A 23676-nucleotide genomic window follows, 5' to 3' on the forward strand; every position below is an offset into this window, starting at 1 on the left:
ATCATCATCATCTCCACAAGAATTTTCCTCCATGTCAACTTTTTTTTCTTCAGCAGTCGTCCATTTTTCAACTTCTCAAATCTCTTCCTTTTCGCCTCTATCCACCTCATTGACTGCAACTCCTTCCTTTTCCTCAGCTCCTTCTTCGCCTCGATAGGTAGCGAACATGTCCTCATCTGCCGTGTGTACAAGTCAATCAACACCCCCATCTTTTGCCACCCACCCTCACCAAAGCCACTAACACCACCAGCACCCTCCGTGAAAGCCAAATTTGAAATTGAAGAAGAATGTTTCAATTTATTCACTGCCATTTTCGGGTTCACACTAAATCTTCCATTCATAGATAGCCACAAACTCAACTCTATTTCCTCATTTTCATCATTCTCCACTTTTCCTTTATTAGTGAAACGTTATCCATTCATGAATTTACGCAACATATCCTTTGAAAACCTATTCATGTGCATGGAAAGATTAAAATTTTCTCTATTTTCATTCATCACTAATACATAAAAACAAAGAAATCCAGATTTTCAAAACACCCAAATAGAATAAAAATGAAAAAGAAAACTTTACTATGAAAAATCAATGTTATCAAAACCGGCCCAGCTCGACCGGTTCAATTGTAATATTGGGAATCGAGCCCAAAATCGGGTCAATCATGCCCGGTTAACCGCTTAAAAATCCACCAAACTAGCCGGTTTAACTGTAAACCAGTGAACCGTTCGCGATTTTGTGGATTTTTCAAAAAAATTTTTAAGTTTAAAAAGTTTCAACTTTACGAATGGGCCTCATAAACAATAATTCAAAGGCCTATAGAGAAATATTAGATGATATGCTCCTTTTATAGATGTATATCTCTCAAATTGTTTCATAAACTTTCAATGTGAAATAGTGCATTTTATAGATACACTTCACTCCAATGGTTTCATAAACTTCCAATGTGGGATAGTAGCATAACAAAAAATTTTAACAAAATATAGAATAATGAATCTAATTAACAAATTATTAATATAAATTTTTGAAAAAAAAAATATTGCTTTTATAGTATTTTATTATTTTTGTATGTATTTATTGCATCCGGTTCGATCCCGATTGAACCTTTTGACTCTTGAACCTTCACCTTTTTTCGGGTCGATGACTGAGTCGATTTTCAAAACATTGTGAGAAATAGAAATATTTGCACAAAGGGAAAAGGAAGAAGGGGAAGGAAAATTGAGGTTGAAAAGAGGGAGGCTTTTCAATAGCAGGTTACGAAATAACAAAAGTGTCCATAAACGTGTGACGTAAATGCCTTGGGAAAGTGAAATGTGGTCGTACCAACCAAGTTTCAAGTAGGGGTGTTAACAAGCCGAGTTGAAACTCTCGGCTCGAGCTTTTTTAAGGCGGATTTTTTTTCCCGAATCGAGCCGAGCCGACTCAATTTTTTCCCTCTCAGCTGCCTATTTAAGACAACTATTTAGTTGTCTGTTTGACAGCTATAAAGCTGTCGGCCTTAACCGACAGCAAATCTGCTACTTGTTGGCAGTAGATCAACCGCATGTTTGGCAATTAAAATAGTTGTCATTTTTGTTGCCATAACCAGCAGCTTCATAGCTGCCTATTTGGCAGCAAAACGAATACTTTTTGGCTATTGTTTATTTAAACGGGCCAGCTCAGGCGTGGGCCAAATCCCCGAAATGAGGTTCCTTGCCTCCAACGTCAAGTCGAGTCGGCTCGGGCTTTTTATGGGCCAAACCATGAGTGGCTCAAGCCGTTAAGCCCGATTCCCAACCTAAATTTCGAGGAGGTCTGATAAAATAGGTGTTTAGGATTTGGTAATTAATGGACACATTTTTGCTTCTGGGGCTAGATGAGATTTCCACGTGTCGATGACATAACTGCCTTGTAGTGTTGCACAATGTAGTTTCTCTCCATTAGTTGCTACTATCTGTCAGAGCGACGTGGAAGGCTCTCAGACAAATACGTGGACAGAGATTTTGATACTCGAGCTGTACATGAGTTGTGAGTCTCAACTTCTTACGTTTAAATTCAACTAATGATATGTTCAATTATAACTCTTATAAAATAATATAGTCTAATTTTATTTATGTTTTGCGCATCTCTTTGTTGCGAGCTCACAACAATAAATAGAGGCGCAATCGATCTTCCAATTTGATTTCTCCAAACCTATAGAAACAGCACTACGGTAAAATAATAAATTTGGGTAAACTCAAATCAATTTAATTAAGTTGACCTTGGACTGAAAATTAGAAATAGGAAAAGAGGAAATTACATAAAAACAGTCGTTTAAATTTTTTAATTCAATATTCAGGTCTGAAGTTTATTTAAACAAAAATCAGGTATTAATACAATTTACCCATTCACAATTTATTACCATGTCCCATCTCACTCTTCTCTTTCTCTAAACACACGCACATCCCGTCATCTCTTCTCCTTAATCTGCATCCTTTCTCAACAGTAGCGGCACCGCCCTTGGAAGAGGATCTCCGACGATTCTGTTACCACAGCCTGATTGAGGTGGTGGATCCTCATTAGCTCCATTGGTATGGGCTCTTAAATCTCGAGCAATCGATGATGAATAAGATGCGCGTAATGACAAAACTGGCATCAGGGGCTAATAAAAGTTCTCAGTAGCGTTGTCGAGCAACGCATATTCCAACTCCGCGAATGACAACGTTGCATCCTTCGACCCCTACTGGTGCGTACAATCCTTCGTCGTGATGTAGTCCTTCGCGTCGACACTGCAATCCTTTGGGTTTTTGGGTGTGCGGTGGTGGTGAGATAGTGGTATGATTGAATGCAGTGGTGATGAGATAGTGGTATCATTGGATGCAGTGGTGTTGGCTGCGTGGTGATGGCACTGTTAGATATGCAGTGGTGTTTGACCAATTGTGGTGTAGATATGGTGTGTAATGGGTTGGTGGGTTCAGATTTGGTTTGTGATGGTGGTGATAGTTTGTGGTTGGATGCGGTAGTGGTGGGTGTGTTGTGGATGCGGTGGTGTTGGCGGCACTACCGATGTAAGGTGTTTGACCAGTTATGGGGCACATGTGGTTTGTGGTGGGTTAATAGGTTCAAATCTAATTGGTGGTGGTGATAGCGGTAAGGTGGTTATGTTGTCGTAGTGGTTTGAGTTACTGTTGGTGGTGGTTGTGGCGGTAGCAGAGGCATCGACGACGACGGGATGGGATAAAGAGTGTTTGGGACCAACTATTTGATTGATTAGTGACCAAAAATTGGTGGTGGATCGAGATCGAGAGTTGGATATTTGGTGTATGTTACCAACTATTTGGTTTTATGTGACTAACTGTTAAACTTTGACATTAAAATTTGATAATTTGTGATTAAGAACTAATTTATGCCAACAAGTTTAAAAATATGTGTCTTATAGATAAATTGTGACATATAAATTTTTTATTTATGATATCGAAATAATATGTGACCAATTAATTTGATAATATGTGACATATAATTATGTACCTATGACAATTAATTATATAATTGTGATATTATTACATTTAATTAATAAAATATTTTTAATTAATAAATAAATACTTGATTTTTGCATTTTTAAACTTAAGACATGAAAATTATATTGGTGATACTTAATACTTGATTTATGATTTTGTTTTTCATAGGAAAATCATATTTTGAGTTTGGGTTAAATCAATTAGTTAGCAAATTTGTTTAGAAAAAAATAAAATAATTTGGTTTATTTAAGATAAATAAATTAAAAAATTAGGAAGATTTGAATCTTCGATTCTAGCCTAAAATCGAGAACCAAACCGAATATGTCGGTTCAAATATCCATTCTGATATTTAACTCGAGAAATATCGCTCGGTTCAGTTCGAGTCCGGTCTGATTCGATTAGGGAGTTTGTGTAACCCTATTGCTTCTTGTACATGTCTTGTTGACACATCAAGTTGACTTTTTTATGTGTAAAAAACTCGTTCAATTATTGAAAAAATGATGTTAAAATTAATGTACAAAAATTTGTCAACTCATATAATGTCAAATTTAATTTACATATTGCATTTTTTGTTGTCAATGTCTAAAACATGAAATTAAAGTCTGAGAGTCGAGTGGATAAGTCTGAATATTTTAATATCTGAAATGTGAAGTCATTCGTTACATTTTCGATATTTCGTAAATGAAACCGCTTAAAAGTTTACTTACTAAATCTAATTTGAATCCTAATTTGATTCTACTCATAATGTATTTTTTTTTTTAAATCGTGAGTTGACAATACAATTATATGCTCAATATCTACTAGAAATAAAAGAAATAAAATTTGTCACCTAATATATATTTTTAAACATTCTTAATTCACTGCAAATATGTCAATAAATAACATCCTATATATAGCAAATAACAAAATATGTTATCAGATCAAATCCAATAAATAGTAGAACATAAATATCAAATATTATACCAGATGAACAAGCAAAAAAAATAAAAAGTGAGAAACTAAATAAATTCTTTGTATTACAACTAGCATAACAATTAGCATTGTCAACTTTTCTTTCCATTTCATCATTTCCGTTGCATCCCATCGGATCATTAATTCAGGTGAAAAATTATAAATAATAATAATTGAAAAAACATTGGTAAAGAAGAATAAATTTGATTCCAAAGTCAGGTACTCATGGTTTCGGGTCAAGAATCAAGAACCGTCGAGAACCCGATGATTCACAATTTCAACTCATATTTTTTCTGAAAATCGAATTGAAACCATCAACTTCGATTCGGGAGGTTTGATTTACGGTTAAAACCTACATAAAACTACGTCAATACCAATTATTATTGTTATCAAAAAACTTTTTAACGTGTGTCCAATAAATGAGTTTTAAAAAATTAAATATATACAAGACTGGTATTTATCAGTGATTAAATTTTTGGTACCTAAGTACATAATATTTCAACTATCAAAGTTTGAGTACAAAATTGTGAAAGCAAGAAAATGATATTTATTGAACATAGGCCAAATTTGAATTATTAATAGAGTAGTAAAATATATTAGATTATATTTTATGTTTTCAGGGCAGCAAGTTGGGTTCATTAAACAACATGATGATATGATCCAACGTATAAAACATAAAATAGTTGGATAAACATATTTGTACAAAATTTTGTTGACAAAATGATGTATTCACTCTCGCAAAATTAACGGACCCCATGTGTATTTAAAAAATGTTAGCTTGTGGTCTTCTCTATTTTGATTCTCCGATCACGAGAAGAGAATAAAAGAGGAAAAACAATTCTATTTCTACTTGAATAGAATTTACAACACAATTTACAAACTCAAAAAAAAAAAAAAAAGATTAGAGAGACTTTTTGAGATTTCCCTCTCTCTTGAGGCATATAATTCATTTTGTGACATCCCTTATTTATAGAGGAATTAGGCTACAAACTGCCTCAATTTTATGGCCAAAATTCTGACATTTAGGTGCTTAATAGACAGTCAAAATTTGTGGGCTGCTTTCTTCATGAAGTAATTAAAATTATGGCTATGTTCATGCACTAAGGAATGTTCTAGTTGTCAATCAATCAAGAATTATGACTGGAGAATTTTATTTCAAATTGTCTTCTTACATACGTGTTTCTTCTCCATTAAGAAATTGAAGTTGTGACTTATTTTCAATTAATTCAAAAGGAAGAAACTGATTAAAAAGCCAACTGGAATGCGGCTGGACTTATCAATTCTCCCCCTCCAGTCGCATTTAAATCAATTGTTATTTAACAACCATTCCAGCTATGTCTCTGCAAAGCTCTAAATTTTCTCTTGGAATCACCTTTGTTAACATATCTGCTGAATTTTCATTGGTGTGAATCTTCACTAGTTTCAACAGTTATTGATCCATCACTTCTCTTATCCAATGATAGTGGATGTCGATGTGCTTTGTCCGAGAATGGTACATTGAATTCTTACTTAAGTCTAGAGCACTTTGATGTCACAATGTATTTTATAATCCCTTTGCTTGATCCCTAGTTCTTGGAGAAATCGCTTTAACCACAACATTTCTTTACCAACTTCTGTTGCTACAATATATTCTGCTTCTGTTGTAAATAAAACAACACACTTTTGTAGTCTTGACTGCATGAAACAGCTCTCCCTGCAAAAGTGTAGAGAAATCCTGAAGTAGATTTGCTACTGTCAAGATCTCCCGTCATATCTGAATCTGTATAACCTTCCAAGATTGGATCAGCTCCCCCGTAGCACAAACATATCTTTGATGTACCTTTGAGGTACCTGAGAATCCACTTGACCGCCTCCCAATGCTCTCTTCCAAGATTAGAGAGAACATGACTTACCATGCCCTCCGCATGAGTAATTTATGGTCTTGTGCATACCATGACATACATCAGGCTTCCAACTGCTAAAGAATAAGGTACCGATGACATCTCCTCTATCTCTTTCTTGGATGAGGGGCATGAATTCTTGCTTAACTTGAAGTGGTTGACCAGTGGAATGCTAACATGTTTGACTTTATGCATGTTGAATCTCTTGATGACTCGTTCAACATACTTCTCCTGAGAGAGCCACAACCTTTTATTCTTCCTATCTCGAGTTATGTATATTCCTAAAATTTGTTCAGCTGGGCCTAAATCCTTCATGTCGAAGGACTTGGAGAGTTCCTTCTTTAGCTGCCTGATTTTTGTTGCATCTTGTCTAACGATCAGCATGTCGTCTACATACAGTAGAAGAGCAAGGAAATTGCCATCTGAAAAGTATTGAATATAAATGTATCGATCTGTAGCTGTTCTTTTATAGCCTTGACTCACCATGAAAGAGTCAAACTTTTTGTACCACTGCCTGAGTGCTTGCTTAAGACCATATAAGCTCTTCTTTAGCTTGCAAACGAAGTTTTCTTTCCCTGAAACTTCAAAACCTTCTGGCTGCTCCATACAAATTTCTTCATATAAATCATCATGAAGAAATATTGTTTTGACATCCATCTGTTCAAGCTCTAGATTTAGACTGGCTACTAATCCAAGGATAACTCGAATTGAGGCCATTTTTACAACAGGTGAAAAAATCTCGTCAAAGTCAATTCCCTTCTTCTGAAGAAATCCTTTGACTACCAAATGGGCCTTATGTTTTACCACCTTTCTGCTACCATCTTTCTTAAGCTTGAATTTATTCCTTAATATCTTCTTTCCCTTCGGAAGCCCAACTAACTCATATGTTTGATTCTTCTGTAGTGATTTCATCTCATCATGCATTACTTGTATCCAATTGTCTTTGTCCACATGAGTTTGTGCTTCCTGAAAGCTCTCCGGATCTCCTTCGTCAGTGAGCAAAAGGTACTTTGATTCTGGATATCTCGTTGATGGAATCCGTCCTCGTTCAGATCTTCTTACATGTGGATCGTTGATTTCAGGAGGTGCATCATCATCTGGTTAAAGTGATGATCCGACAATTTCTGGTGAAGAGGAATGTGACTCCCCCTGATCAATATCCTCTTCTTCATCTCCTATTCTGCTTTCAGCATTTCCTCATGCACATCGTCATTATCTATGGTGAATTGTGCTGGTGCTGGATCTGGAGCAATATTTTGGGCACCAAAATTGGAATTAGGAGATATTGTGGGCTTTTCAATGTCTTCCAATGTCTGGTTTTCATGGAACACTATGTCCCTACTTCTGATGACCTTCTTTCTCTTTGAGTCCCATAATCTGTATCAAAATTCCTCATCTCCATAGCCTATAAAGATGCATGGAGTAGTCCTTGCATCTAGCTTTTGTATTAGCTCCTTGGATACATGTGCAAAGGCTAAACAGCCAAATACTCTCAGCTGAGAGTAGGAGGGATATTTACTAGACCATACTTTCTCTGGAATTTCAAAATTCAACAGTACTGATGGTGATCTGTTGATCAAGTAGCAAGCGGTTTGAACATCCTCTCCCCAAAATGGCTTTGGCAGCTTAGCCATACTTATCATGCTTCTGACCTTTTCGATGATCGTCCGATTCATCCTCTCGAAGACTCCATTATGCTGTGGGCTTCATGAGACCGTCTTCTCATGTCGAATGTCGTATCTTCTGCAATAGGCATCGAATTCTTTGGAAGTGTACTCGCTTCCATTATCTGTGCGGAGACACTTCAGTTTCTTTCCTGTTTCACGCTCTACCATGGCATGAAACAATTTGAAGTAATCCAATACTTGGTCCTTTGTCTTCAAGAAATATACCCACACCTTTCGAGAAGCGTCATCAATGAATGTTAGAAAATATTTGTTACTGCCTAGCGATTCAACCTTCAAAGGACCACAAACATCAGAGTGATGATTGAGCAACTCTGATCGTCTCGTCGAAGAGAAATTGAAGGAGATTCTATGTTGTTACCAAATAGACAGTGACTGTAAAGATCCAGCACAGCTTCCTTGGCAACCGTGATTAGCTCCTTCTTTATCAAAGTAGACAATCTCTTCTCACTCATGTGACCAAGTTTCTAGTACTACAAATTTTGAGAAGCTTTATGTTCTACTACGTTGAGGCTATCCATATGCATTTTCACATAAGTCTTGTATAAAGTGCCACATATATGTCCTCGAGCGACAACCATAGAGCCTTTCATCATTTTCTATGTGTCATTGCTAAGTTGATTGACATAACCATGTTTGTCAAGGGCTATCCCTGAAAGTAGATTTAGCCGAAGATCAAGTACATGTCGAACATCCTTCAGGGTTATTTTACACCCGAGGTTCGTTTGTATCTGAACATCACCAATTTCCACGATCTTAGAAGAACTGGTATTTCCCATCTTCACTGCACCAAAGTCACCGACTTTGTATGCTGTGAAGAAATCTCTGCGTGGAGTGGCGTGGTAAGATGCTACAGTGTCTATTACCCACTCAATATCTTGGTTTGAGACATGAAGACATGACTTCTCATGGATGGAGCAGATAGCCACCTCCCTAGAAATAGTGACTAGTGTCTCCCATTCCTTATTTTTCGATGCGAACTGTTGTGGCCTTGCTCTCGTAGAAATTTTCTGCAGTTCTTCTTCAAGTGGCACTCCATACCACAATAGTAGCACTCGTAAATAGGCTTCCTTCCATCTATGGATCTACCTTACTTTTGCTTCTGTCTCTCCCCCTGCCTCGAACGCTTCCTTGCTGTCTTCCCCGGTTCACTATGACAAGGGCATGTGATTGGTCCGTGTTTACGTCTTTTCTCCTGGCCTCTTCATTAAATAGGGCATCCTTGACCATAGACATGTATTTCCATCGGGGGCTGAGTTGCTAAGAGATACTACTAATGTCTCCCAACTATCAGGAAGAGAATTTAAAAGTAGTAAGGCTTGTATTTCATCCCCAAGTGACATCTCCACAAATGACAATTGGTTTACCAAGCTCTAAAATTCACTGGTGTGCTCAGCAACTGAAGTTCCACTATTTAACTTTCGATTCACCAAATGCCTCATCAACAAGGTTTTGTTCCGAGCGGTCTTGGTTTGGTACACGTCCTCCAGAATCTTCCAAAAAGCATATGCATCTGTCTCCTGTGCCACATGGTGAAAGACACTATGGTCAATCCATTATCGAATTTGACCGAAAGTTTTCCTATTTAGCTTCTTCCACTCTGCCTCCTTGGTAGATCGGGGTTTTCACCTTTGGCTTCTAAGGGGTCATACAAATCCTTACAACTGAGGAGGTCTTCTATCCGAGGCCTCCACAGTGTGTAATTGGTGGCAGTGAGCTTGATCATAGCCCCTGATGAAGATTCTTCTATTGACATCTTGGCTTGCAAAGGCTTTATAAAAAAATGAAGTTGTATAAAAAAACTACAAAGGCCAATTGATAAATCTGGCTCTGATACCACTTATTGTGATTCTCTGATCACGAGAAGAGAATAAAAGAGGAATAATAATTCTATTTCTACTTGAATAGAATTTACAATATAGTTTAGAAACTATAAAAAAAACCTCTCAAAAAAGTCTTTCTAATCTCTCCTTTTTTTTCTCTATTTTTCTTTCTCTCAAAGGATATTTCCCTCTCTCTTGGGGCATATAATTCCTTTTGTAACATCCCTTATTTATAGAGGAATTAGGCTACAAACTGCCTCAATTTTATGGCCAGAATTCTGCCATTTTGGTGCTTAATGGACAGTCAAAATTTCTGGGCTGCTTTCTTCATGAAGTAATTAAAATTGTGACTATGTTCATGCATTAAGGAAGGTTATAGTTGTCAATCAATCAAGAATTGTAGCTGCAGAATTTCATTTCAAATTGTCTTCTTGCATAGGTGTTTTTTTTCTCCACTAAGCAATTGAAGTTGTGGCTTATTTTTAATTACTTCAAAAGTAAGAAACTGATTAAAAAACCAGCAGGAATTGCAGTTGGAATGCGGCTGGACTTATCACTCTCTCCATTGTAAGTAGTAAGTAAAAGAGTTGGTAAAAAAAAATTGTAAATGTAGCATGATCCAAAATAGTTCTCACAAAGTATATAATTCATGCAACTTGCACATCTTTTTCATAGTAATTTAATGCCAATTTTCAATGAATATGATGTCAATTTTCAAAAGAAAAGACGTGAAAACAACCCTAAAGCTACATCATGTAACCTTAACTTGTACTTTTATTGACTTGAATTTACATAGAATGCACGAGATATGAAAATTTCTGTATGATCGATTGATCGGATATGTCAATTGACTTAATATAGATAATATTAACAATATTTTTTCATTCAATTGCACTCAAATCAACATTGTGATTGATTGAATATGCTTGGTACGATGAAGTAGATGAGATTTAACATGATGCAAAGTTTACTACCACTATTATTATTATTATTATTATTATTATTATTATTATTATTATTATTATTATTATTATTATTATTATTATTTTATATTTTATATACAATGTTAAAGTTTAGATTCGACCACGAGCCAGTAGTATTCTTTTCTCGTTTTTAAACAAATTAGAATCAACTTACCCGATGTGGATTTTTACAACTGCAATGTGAGGCGCTCTTCGTTTGATTACATTTTGTTTGTTTAGTTCCATGTGTTTGTTTTGCAATTTTCAAATGAATTGTATGTTTAAAAAGTTATGAAAATCATAAAATATGTGGTTAAAATAAAATTTGATCAGTTAAAAGTCGCTAAAATTTCATCAAACAAAAGCTTCATTTAATAATGAGTAAATAATCCACGATGATTTTCGAGTAAAAAGGATTAATACATTCTTGAGAGCAAATATGTAGGATTGATAGGTGATAAAACTAGTAAGATCAATTATGCTACACGTATACTGACGTCGACACGTCGGTGTACACCCTCCTCACACAAGGGGATCCATATTTTTTTATTGCTCTTGGGCCCCTTGTTGGCGCGTACGTCTGTTTACAAATAGCAAAATTCATATATAGCATATATTTTTTAATACTGTCTAACATTACTAACTTGTAAATATTTACTTATCCAATAATCTTAGATCATTTAAGAGTAAAATAAAGTTAGATAAATAAAAAAATGTTAATGTCAATTTGGTCCATAAAGAATTTGGACCGAACTACAGTGCTTGCATGAATGATCGCGTGAGTTGATAGAATACACATAGAGCAAGTCAGGATTATTTTATTAATGGAAAACCCACACAGGACATGTGAGAGCACGATCATCCGTGAGGTCATTCTCGCGGTTCATTTGGCTTAACTCGACCTCGTGGATCCTTTGGCTTAATGAATTTTGCAAGGTCGTTTGGCTTAACTTGAACTCGCGGATCGTTTGAGTTAACTCAAAAGAATTTTCCAACAACAAGCGAAGATAAGATATAAAATCAAGAAAGAGATTGGACTTCAACTTGCACTTTTGAAATGGGTGAGTGCCTGCCACGTGGATACTTTTTTCGAAATACACGTTTCAAGCTGTGGTTGCAGATCAACAGCTAAGCAGCATACAACTGCTAAAAGCGACGTCTTTCTTGTGTAACCAAGTAAAATAAAATAATAATTATGTCATGTGGCTACGGTGCGCACGTGTCTTGTTAGCTTTCACGGGCCATGGGCTCAACATTTTTGGGCTCATAAATTGGGCCGGGCATTTTGGTGACTTTTCACCTTTATTCGATTCACTCCTTAATATTACATAACTAAATCAGATCAGGGGGCTGAGTTAGACGTCGACAAACATTTTGCACTGAATTAATACATATAAAAAATTCTATAATTTATTATTATTATTATTATTATTAATTAATTAATTAATTATTTTTTTGTTAAGTATGAAAAACGTAAATGAGCTTGGACAACCTTGGAACCCTATACCGATTCGAACCAAATTGGAACTAGCTGGTTCTAGTCTAGCTAAGTACAACCATTGCAAACAAAATGCTTTGGCTTCAAGTGCAAAATATTCATTGGGGTTTCGTTCATTTAGGTTGTGAACAGAATTGGACCAAATCGGACTATGTTGAACTCTACACTTCATATGGTTCACTATCGTACATGTCGACTTATCAAATACGCAGTTAAATCATTCAAAAACAACTTTCCTTTTCTTAACCTTTCTTTGTTTGGAAAGGAAAAGGACAAGCACGGGCTTACACAAATTATTGAAATTTTGTTGAAACAAATTGTGTAAGGGATTTCTTGTTGCTCAAATAATTTCCCTTCCCCATGTTTCCTTTGTTTAGGAAGGAAAAGGAAAGGCTTCATATTATGCTTCTTGAAAGAGAGTGCTGCCTGAGATATTTTCTTTGTATTGTCTTAATAAGTGGGGAAAATGAAACATTAGGCAAAGGACAGTTGGTTGATGTTTTATTTGATTTGAAAACGGAGATAAAATGGTAAAATTAGCATTTAATGATTTTCTTATTCTGAGCAACTTTTAGGATAAAAGTTTCAATGGGACGATTCTATATGTACATCAAAATATTGCATATTGAATGACTTAAGTTTCAAGATATTGTGATTTAAATGGACGGGTTCTACCGTCTCTGCTTATAGGATTGTCCTATCAAAATTTCTCTTCAACTTTAAAGGCTTGTGATTTTTGAAGTGCGCCTCATGCAAAGTGCGTTAAAAGATAATTTTCAATAGAATGCCCTGTGGACTTTGGATATTAAATAAAATGTTAAGATACAAGTCAAGAATTATGGATTCAAGGGACCAAAAAGTAAGTGGTAAAAAATTTGGCCAACTTTTGAATAAGTTAGAATAATCTCTTAACTTCGAAGAAAAAAGGGAAAATTGTAGTTTAGGTGCCAAACCTTTCATTTAATAGCAAACTTGATCCAAAATTTTCATTTGTGCCACCGTAGGTACCAAGCTTTAAAAAAATTGGCAGCTCAAGTTCAAAATGATGGTTTCTATCAATTTGACCATAGAAACCGTCAATCGACCCCATAAACTAAAGTTTTAATATTTTCTCCAAATAAGACAACGACAATTTGGTCATAACACATTTCCCCTTTTAAATCAAAGATAAAAAACAAGAAATAAAAACACAACCCTCTACCCCCTTCTCCGTCTTCCTTTAACTCCTCACTCCAAAACCAAAAGCAGGGGCGGATGTAAGGGGGAACTAAGCTGGGTTGTAGTCCCCCAAAAGCCCAAGAATTTATTTTTTTTAAAGCTTTTTTTTTTTTTTGTAAAAATAATTTTTTATGTGTAATTTTTTTTTTCGTGTATTAGCGAAATTTTATAGTCCGATCTTGAATTAAATCCTGAATCCGCCACCAACCAAAAACATCCTCACCCAATGTATGTTGCCACTGTCGGCACCATCCTCTCAATGTTGAACCTAGCACCACCACTACAAAGAATGTTTGCCATGGTAGGCAGCGCTTTTGGACACCCGCCTCCAAATCTCCTACCTTTGATACCTCTAAGAAGAGCCATTAATGCAAAAGAAGCCACCACAAATCATATGATATTTAAAAGGGTATTTAGGTGTCGGTGACTCCAATAAAACAAAGCTCCACCTCCAACAAGAATGGAATTGATTCCCATTTTGGATTATTGAAAAATTGCTCAATCTTATCAAATTTTTCAAAACCCACATGCAATGGCCTCAGAGAAAGAGAGCTGTGGGTCTGATTGTGGAATTGGGAACTTGATTTGGGAGTGATCATGATTTTGTTGGTTTCCATGGAACATCTGCTAAATCTACATCAGAGGAAAAAATTGGTGAAATACCGGGCAGTGCGTGTACGTTTGGTTTTTTATTTTTATTTTTTGGTAACTTATATTGTTTTAGGACTGCGTGTACATTTGATTGGGCAAAATTGGTGAAATACATGGAATTGGGGTCGACATTGAAGCGGTGGTGCCAGCAGAGGCGGCAAACGATTGGGTAGAAGTGGTTTTAGGTTTGGGATGAGAGGGTTGGGGAAGAAGGAGATGTGGGTAGGGATTTGTGGTTTTGTATTTTGTATAAATTTTTTATTCGATAGAAAAAATGTATTGTGTCCAAATTGTCCTTGTATTATTTGGAAAAAGTTATTAAAATTTTAATTTATGGGGTCAACTAATACTTTCTGGGATCAAAGTGACGAAAATCGTCATTTTGGACTTGAGATACGAATTTTTTAAAGGTTTGATACCTATAGTTATACAAATAAAAGGTTTGGTCAAGTGTGTTACTAAATGAAATGTTTAATACATTGACTACAATTTTCTCATTTAAAATGATGCAATTATCTTGGTCAAAAGTCATGAACAATAAACTTAAAGTGTTGTTCTTACTCTTTATGTATACAAGAATTTTTTTATTGAACATTCGAAAGACATTAAATATTGTTCATATTATATATTTTATATTTATTAGTAGAAACATAAGAATAAAAGATGAAGTTGTCGAATGACATTTATGATCTTGAGTTTATGTACGTTGAAGAGTTCGTAAGGCAATCTTTTGGCGCTTCTTAAGTATAAATATAAAATATGACTCAAAAAATCTATAATTTAAACTCTAATGGTAACTTGGACAGGCTACATGATGGAGAATCACTCCCCGCGTCCTCCCTAAGCCCATATAGCCTCGGCCTATCCCCAAATCATAGAATACACTTAATACCTAGATGATTTTCGATAAAGAAGTTAAATACTAAGGTGTAAACAAAATTTTGATAAGAATATCGAATGCAGTAAAATTGATTGATAAGGCTAAGTATTTAAATTTAAAACTATAAAAAGAACATATGTATCTCATTCTTTACGTATGAGAATTAGATGTGTAAGTAATCCCTTTGACCGATGAATTTGATGATGAACCTAATAATTTCTTGATCAATTAAATAACTCCATAAAAAAATTGAGTGCTTATGACATGAGAACTTTTGGCTGAAGTTCTTGCAAGGGATTTAATTGAGAAGCGTCAAAAGGGAATGGTATGGATCTCAACAACTAATCACCAATATTGAAACTCAACTCAACACTTGAATCATCAAGATATTGGATTCGATGAGCAATGTAAATTATATGAGTGATGCAAGCACTATGACCTGTCATGGAGGAAATGCGATTGATAAACGTAATAAGAAAAGGAAAAAGTCAAGTGTATTAGCTTTCATTAATAGACTTTTACAGGAAGAATACTATTCTTACTAAATATACCTCTATGAATATTAGGGATGATGTCGTTTAACGTGAGTTGCCTAGTACTTGAAACGTTTATGAAAATCCATGATAAATGACACATGGTATATCTCATGGTTTATACGAACACAGAAAAATAAGAAAACATGTGTGATGTGTTTCAGGTTAGCCATATAAGGTCACTTGTTTAAAGCTCGTTTACCACATGATCAGCTGGGTTTTTGGAACATTTTCATTAGGTGAAGGTTTACTTTCAAAATGCACCTTCATTTATGCAGAAGCTTTGTAAAGACTGTACAAGAGTCTTTTTTCCAAGAACTTCATTTATTTTGAAACTGGTACACGATTGTTGGAGAGAGTTTTCAAAAGAACATCTTTTAGTTTTGATATTCATTCAAAGATGGAAATACAAAATGAGAGCCATGGATTGGTAAACGGATCAGACAAGACGCGAAGAAGTCGGCTAAAAATTTGGCCAACATACGAAGCATGCCAGCACGTACGCTAGCAATCTACCTGACAGCATACTGCTTGGCAGCAGGGTGTGTAGAGCACCTTCCAATAGTGCCTTTTCGTCCCATAACTGAATTTGACAGTTTTGAATCGAATTTTTCAATTACTTTATTGTACCTCAAGTCTGAGAGACACTTACTGAAAAAATGTGTGACAAGAATCGATAAATAGATTCAAGTTGTATTTAATTGCAGATATGACATTTGATATTTCTCCGTGTCTTCTTATCTCCATTATTTGTTAGATTTTATGAACCAAATTAAGTTGGATTTTTTGGAAAATATTATTTTCTTTATTTCACGTGATTTTATTAGAAAAATATTATTTCATTTATTCCACATTATTTTTTATATTATTTCTATCTTTATGGTATTTTTAGAGTTTGGTATACCCTTATAAATATGTGGCTCTTCCATTCAATTTAGGGGAAGCATTATTGCTGAAATTGTATTATTCTCTCCTATTGGTTGTCAATAAAACACTATACTCTTCTGCCAATTTATTTTTTTACTTTTAATCTTGTTATTGTTTGTTTAATCATATACTTCATATTGAGTCAATAACCTCCCCGATTTCCCCAACAAGTGGCATCAAAGATATTGGTTGTGGATATTGTTCAAAGTTTTTATTATTGATGACAGCCATGAAATATGAAAATTCACTTTTGAATCGCAATACAAGATTTTCATTATGACAATTAAAGATGAGATCAGTGTTGGCGCAGACTTGGATGATGCGTTATTAGGGTTTGATAAGATGGCCACAACTTAGACAATAGAAGAGAAGCAAGGGAGGCATCGAAAGGCTCTTTCGCGGATACATCTTCATTTTTCTAATGACATTTTTCAAGATGTATTGAAGGAGAAGATAACTACTACATTATGGTTGAAATTGGATCAACTGTGCATGATAAAGAGTTCGACAAGCAAGTTGCATATGAAGCCGAGGCTATATTCTCATCACATGACAGAAGGAGGATCTTTGGAAGACCATCTGACTGTGTTTAAGGAAATCATCGCTGATCTGGAAATGTTAGAGGTAAAGTATGATGAAGAGGACTTGGCCTTGGTCCTTTTGTGCTCCTTGCTCATTTCGTATTCGTCGTTCAGGGACACGATTTTGTACAGTCATGATACACTCACCATTGATGACATTTGTGATGCTTTATTTTCAAATGAGAAGATGAAACATCTTGTTGGAGCTGGATCTAAAGATGAGGAAGCTCTGGATACTCATGGTGATCCATTGAGGGGTAAATCAAGGGTAAACTTCAGAAATCAAGTCTGCTTCTATTGCATGAAGAAAGGACACATCAAAAAGGATTGCAATTAGTTACAAGCTAAAAGAAATTCAGCTGCAAATCGTGGGAGGCAATCAGATCATTTAGACGAGACAAACATTGTCGAGGACTTTTTGGATGGCGGAGATGTGATGTTGACTGTATGTGACATAGAATCCAAGCCAGATGAGGAGTGGATTTCAGATTTAGCGTGTTTATTCCATATGTGTCCCAATAGGACTTGGTTTGAAACATATGAAATGGTGAAGCAATGTGCTATTGTCATGGGAAGCAACAAATCTTGTAGGGTAGCTGGAATTGGGATGGTCAGATTGAGGTTTTGGATAGGATAGCAAGAACACTTGGCCAGGTTCGACATGTTCCAGACTTAAAAAAGAATCTTATCTTGTTGAGTACCTTGAATTTGAATTGGTACACATTTTTCGATGGAGATGGAGTCTTGAAGGTCTGAAAGAGTGTCCAGTACTGAAGGGACGGAAGAAGTCTCAGTTGTACATCTTGCAAGGGCACACAGAATCAGTGAAGAAACATCTGGACAGATTCAGTACCATAATGGATATACAGTTTGGTATAGTACTTTTGGGGTTTGGCTCTGAGTCATTGAAGAACACAACTCGAGAGAGTTTGGATGATATGGGTAAGTTCACTTTGCCACCATCGTTTGCGATTCCATTGTGTTTATTTGCGAGGAAAGGACTCATAGAATAGGTACAGTGTTGCGGATGTTGGTGTTCATGGTTTTCAGGAGTTTGAATGTCTTAAATCTAGCAAGGGGCCTTCAGTCAAAGCATTCAGTTTGGATTATGCTACATGGTGCGCTTTGACTCTGGTTGATAAATTTTGAGTTCCTTATAGAATCTTTGGAACCCGGGGTTGGGTTTAGGTATTATTTGTGGATACTGTGGAAGCGATAGACCTTTTTTGTGATGTGGAGGATTTTGGTTTTGAATGAAGAGATCAGTTTATTTCATTGTACTCGGACTTATTTTTGCAGGTGGAGAAATTTTGAAGTTTAATTCGTAGCACCGAAATTTGGGTCAAAGTGGAGATTGTTAGATTTTGCAATCCAAATTAGGTTAGATTATTTGAAAAATATTATTTCTTTTATTTCACGTGATTTTATTGAAAAAAAATATTTTCCTTTATTTCACATTATTTTTATCTTATGGTATTTTTAGGGTTTGGTATGCCCCTATAAATATGTGGCTCTTCTATTCAATTCAAGGGAAGCACTATTTCTGAAATTGTATTATTTTCTCCTACTGGTTGTCAATAAAATGCTCTATTTCTCTGCTAATTTCTTTTTTTACTTTTAATCCTTTTATTGTTTATGCAATCATATACTTCATATTGTGTCAATAACCTCATCGACTTTCCAAACAGTATTTACAAAATATGTTTGCGTTTTATTAATTGGAAAGCCAAAATATAAACTTCCAATATACTACATTTTCTCCCTTATATTCGGTTTGTTTTCGTTAGTTCACAATGCAACCAACACTCGAATTCCATTGTGTCTTGGGGATATAATTGCTTTCACCATTATTACTTGAAAGTTTTGCTCAACAAATTGTTATTTGTCAAGATTCATGTCATGACTTACGAAGGTATATGTATTGCATTATAAGTCTTAGGTTCTCAATTGTGCACTCCTTTCCTGATCTTTCTTTTCCCTATATGATTTTTTAAGTGTCATAATTTTTGGGATAGTTTTTTAGATTTTAGAATACTAAGATTAGGCTCTTCAACATTTTGTTGGTGTGGTTACGAGTCTCTTATCTTCAAAACTAGGGGTAAATGCAGTTTGATTTAGACGATTTGTGATATTTTTAACTTAAACCATTTCATGCGGTTTGAAATTATTTCAAACCATACAAAACCATTTTATTTTTCAAGCCAAATCAAACCAAACCATTATTTGCGGTTTGGTTCGGTTTTAATCCGTAATTTGTCTATCGACATCATGATAATATATTTAAAACAAGTTAACATATAAGTTTAAATGATAACTAGTAATGTTAAATATTAAATTACATTTATATTTGTCTAAAATTCGAAATAAAAATAAAAATACCAAAAAGTAATAGCAACTTAGCATCTAGCAACATGTCAATAGTTTTCTCTCGTCAAATTTTTACAAGCAACCATATAGATGCAGCTGTACCCCTTAAGTTTTAAAAAAGGGGCGCATAAGCTAGGCCATTTTTTTGCATTAGTGATAATGTGTCCCGAACTATATTTTTATTCAATTCTTGTTCTCAATTTGTTGCTTATGTGAAACATTGAATAGTTGAACACATTTTTATCCTTGTTCTATTTGTAACCTACACCATATTTAGAGCTAACTAAGATAAAGTGTACGAATTAGATTGTAACAATCTTTGAAGCGACGAGATAGTAAAGAAAAGAAATAAACCTCTACTTTGCTTTGAATGTATAATTCTTCAACAGATTATAACTACTGAAAGTTAACTTGCAATATATAATCTTTCTTCTTCAACTTTCCCATATTTATCACCAAATGCGTAAAGAAACAGTATATGCAAATAAAGGAACCAAAGAATCCCACCCTAACCAATAATGATTGATCATCAGAACCTTCGACTTTTCTTTTTTGTGAATGCAAAACATGTGAAAATGAAATAAAGAAATTCAAGTATAATAAAGTGATGCTTCAAATAAAAGAAAATTTATCCCTATTTTAATTAAGAAAATTATAAACCAATCAATGGAATTCACTAATCAAAAGCCCCCTGTCACGGACCTAGTTTCGTTACACCCAAACAAACTAGAACCGTACGGCCTTAACATTCGATGATTTCCGTCTCTCACGAGAAAATGTTAAGTTAGCCTTTCCACGCCCACAAATAATTTAACCAATGAGGCTAAATTATACCCACGTTGAGAAGAGAATTTTGAAGTAAGTAATATATGGAAAACAAGTAAGGATGGAGGAAACTTTCTTTGTATAAATGACAAGGAAAATTTTACAATCTCTTTAATGAATAAACTCACGTCACTCTATATTCTCTATACATTCTCTACATTCTCTAACATAACTTACAAATGAGGCTTCCATCTCTATTTAGAGGCAAAAGTTAAACCTCCTTAAGCATTCCACTTGACAACTCGTGCTTAGTTGGTTACAACTCGTGCTTAGTTGTTGTCAAGTGGATATCCTCTACCATGTTCCTTGCAAGTTGTCGCCAACTCTTGTCAACTTGTGCTTAGCTTGCACCTTTCATAATATCTTTGCCAACTCGTGATTAGCTTGCATACAACTCACGCTTAGCTTGCAAATGGCACAAGTGGACAAGTTGTGCAAGTTGTCCACTTGCATTCTCAAAATATCCCGCTGCAGATTCATGTATTTTTCCTTCCAAAATGGCTGGGTCGGGATTTAGAAAAACCTCATTAACGCCCTGGAAAACTGCACGATGTAGGCAACTTGCATTCTGCCCCAAAACCATCTACTTGCGTCCCCCAGCCCGAGTCTGCTTGCATTCATTATCGCAAGCTGTTCCGTTCTTCTGAAACGCGTTACCCACCTATCTTACGATCGCTACCGGGAAGGATCGAACGCGACCACTTGGGGTAAGTTACGCCCCCACTGAATTTGGCGACGCACTCATCGCCTTGTACCGCCGAAGCTTAGACCTTATTTGCTATAAGTCTATCTCATTTTCCCACCTTATGCTATGACATTCCCGTGTCATGCCAAGCCAAGCCTTAAGTCATGACCTTGCATTCCGTGACATTCTCCCCCACTTAATCCGCTAACGTCCTCGTAGCGAAACATGTTTGATGCATCCTCACGCAACCTTGCATTGTATTTCCTGTCAATGGGCATCAAAGTTCTCTCAACTTGCAGCACCATTTCCTTGATGATCGGGTTTCCACAGTGCCCCTTATACCTCTTCCCGTTGCAACCTCTTGCATGCCACCTTCGACACCAACCTTCACCCTCAGCACCTCTACCTTGGTTCCTCGGATGGACAACTCCTTCGGTTGTAGTGTCTCCACACTTCTCGAAGCTTTGAACCTTCGTGCACCCAATTTCGGACTTCTTTAACAATGCTTCCTCAATTTCCTTCTTTTTCGATAGTTCCCTCGGCAATTCCGTGAGCATAATGTCCTTATCATCTTCAAGGACTTCCGCTAACTGCATCCCTGACAGTTCTTATGTTTCTATCCCCACAGAAACTATTTCGGCACTCATAGCATTAAACAGCTGGAATGAATTCATTTGAACTTCATCCTCGTCTTGGCTATCCATAGCCTCCGGTTTGCTCTCTGAAATGGAAATAGATGTCAATGATCCCAACTTAGGACAATCCCTCATGAGATGTGGTCCTTTGCAAATAAAGCAATCTCGAGGTGTAAAATTACTCATCTTCTTCTCGTCATACTCCTTTCTCCAAAAAGCTTATGTGTTGCCACCAGGTCCATAATCACCCTTAAAATTTTACCTCCAATCCGGCTTACTCCATTGCATGTCTCTCCCTGTATCTTCCTTATTACTCCCAAAATTCCCTTTGGTGGGTTTGATAGTTTTAGCTTCGGTCTCAAGACTTTCTTCAAACTCCGTCAAAGATTCGGCTACTGCAATTGCCTCATCTACGATTTTGACATCAAGATGTTGCAACTCTTGTCGTATCCATGTTGCACAATCATCTAGAAAATAGAATAGCAAATCATCCTCCGGCATGCTTGGGATTTGAAGCGTAAGGGTCGTGAACTCTTTGACATGGTCACGAATTGTTGTAGTATGTTTCAACTCCCTCAATTTCTTGCAGGCCTCATAGATGACATTCTCCGCGTAGAATTGCCTCTTTATTTCCCTTTTCAACTCATCCCAAGTATCAACCTTACAAGCCCCCTTTGCAATTTCACCATGCTTACGACGCTACCACAACGTCGCAATATCCGCGGGATACATGGAAGCGGTCCGGACTTTCATGATGTCATCACCAAGATTTACACCTTCAAAGTAGACTTCCATTTGCCATAGGAAGTTTTCCACATCTTTGGCATCCCGTCGCCCATCATAATGTTTAGGCTTCGGGTAATTCAATCCTCGGGGCAACAATAGTTGAAGCGGCACCTCTGCTTGTACCGGCAGTGGATTGCTTGTATTGATCAAGCTCTTTGCTCATTCTTTCCATCATCATAGCCAATTGGTTAACTTGGCCATGCATGGCAGAAACGGCATCCAAGACTTTGGTTTGGAGACGACCAAAATCATCCATCACCGCGGCTTGTCCGGCTACCACAACTCGAACATCATCTTTCATCGTTTGGACATCATTTTCCAACGATGCTTGTGTGTCCATCACCTCTTGGACATTGATTTGTAGAGTTTCTAGCTTTCCAATGGCATGTCTCTCCAATGCCTCGGAGGAGCTTTCAAGAGATTCGACCCGATCACCCATATTTGAGATGATTTGGTCAAGTTTACCTTCCATGTTGGTGGTTTCCCTCACCTCACTTTTGCCTCGAGTTTTCCTTACTTCAGTTTGGGCAGTACCTCGACCCCTCTCCTCTATCTCAATATCAACAGTTTCTTGAGATTCTGCCATTTGAGCATCTCACCCAAATCTAGCTTCCAAGAATCTCCGGCGAATGTGGCTACCACAGCCTCACTTGGTTACCACAACCAAACCTTCGCCTTGATACTGCCTCCGTAGTCCACACCACATGAACCTTACACGGATGTCATCTCACCTCTGAGATGAAAAATTGGTTCAACCCCACGTGAACCTTGCTCTGATACCACTTGTCACGAACCCAGTTTCATTACACCAGAACAAACTAGAACCGTGCGGCCTAAATGTTCGACGATTTCCGTCCCTCACGAGAAAACGTTAAGTCAGCCTTTTCACGCCTACAAATAATTTAACCAATGAGGTTAAAGTATACCCACGTTGAGAAGAGAATTTTGAAGTAAGTAATATATGGAAAACAAGTAAGAATGGAGGAAACTTTCTTTGTATAAATGACAAGAAAAACTTTACAATCTCTCTAATGAATAAACTCACTTCACTCTATATTCTCTATACATTCTCTACATTCTCTAACATATGTTACAAATGAGGCTTCCATCTCTATTTACAGGCAAAAGTTAAACCTCCTTAAGCATTCCACTTTACAACTCGCGCTTAGTTAGTTACAACTCGTGTTTAGTTGTTGTCAAGTGGATATCCTCTACCATGTTCCTTGCAAGTTGTCGCCATCTCTTACCAACTCGTGCTTAGCTTGCACCTTTCATAATATCTTTGCCAACTCGTGTTTAGCTTGCATACAACTCGCGCT

General features: G+C 36.2%; 1 protein-coding gene across 1 annotated transcript in view; it reads right to left on the bottom strand.

Moving 5' to 3' along the window:
- LOC111397912 (ninja-family protein Os03g0419100-like) overlaps positions 1-2417 on the bottom strand; it is a 4662-nt gene extending 2245 nt beyond the window's left edge. The window contains exons 1-2 of the mRNA XM_023024875.1: positions 2375-2417; positions 40-394 (exon numbers count right to left, since the gene is read on the bottom strand). Of these exons, the coding sequence (XP_022880643.1) occupies positions 40-394; positions 2375-2417 (398 nt within the window). The remainder of the gene's footprint in view (positions 1-39; positions 395-2374) is intronic.
- Between the last annotated feature and the right edge of the window lie 21259 nt (positions 2418-23676).

The sequence above is a fragment of the Olea europaea genome, chromosome 7 (assembly GCF_002742605.1).
Source record: "Olea europaea var. sylvestris chromosome 7, O_europaea_v1, whole genome shotgun sequence".
Classification (NCBI taxonomy): Eukaryota; Viridiplantae; Streptophyta; class Magnoliopsida; order Lamiales; family Oleaceae; genus Olea; species Olea europaea.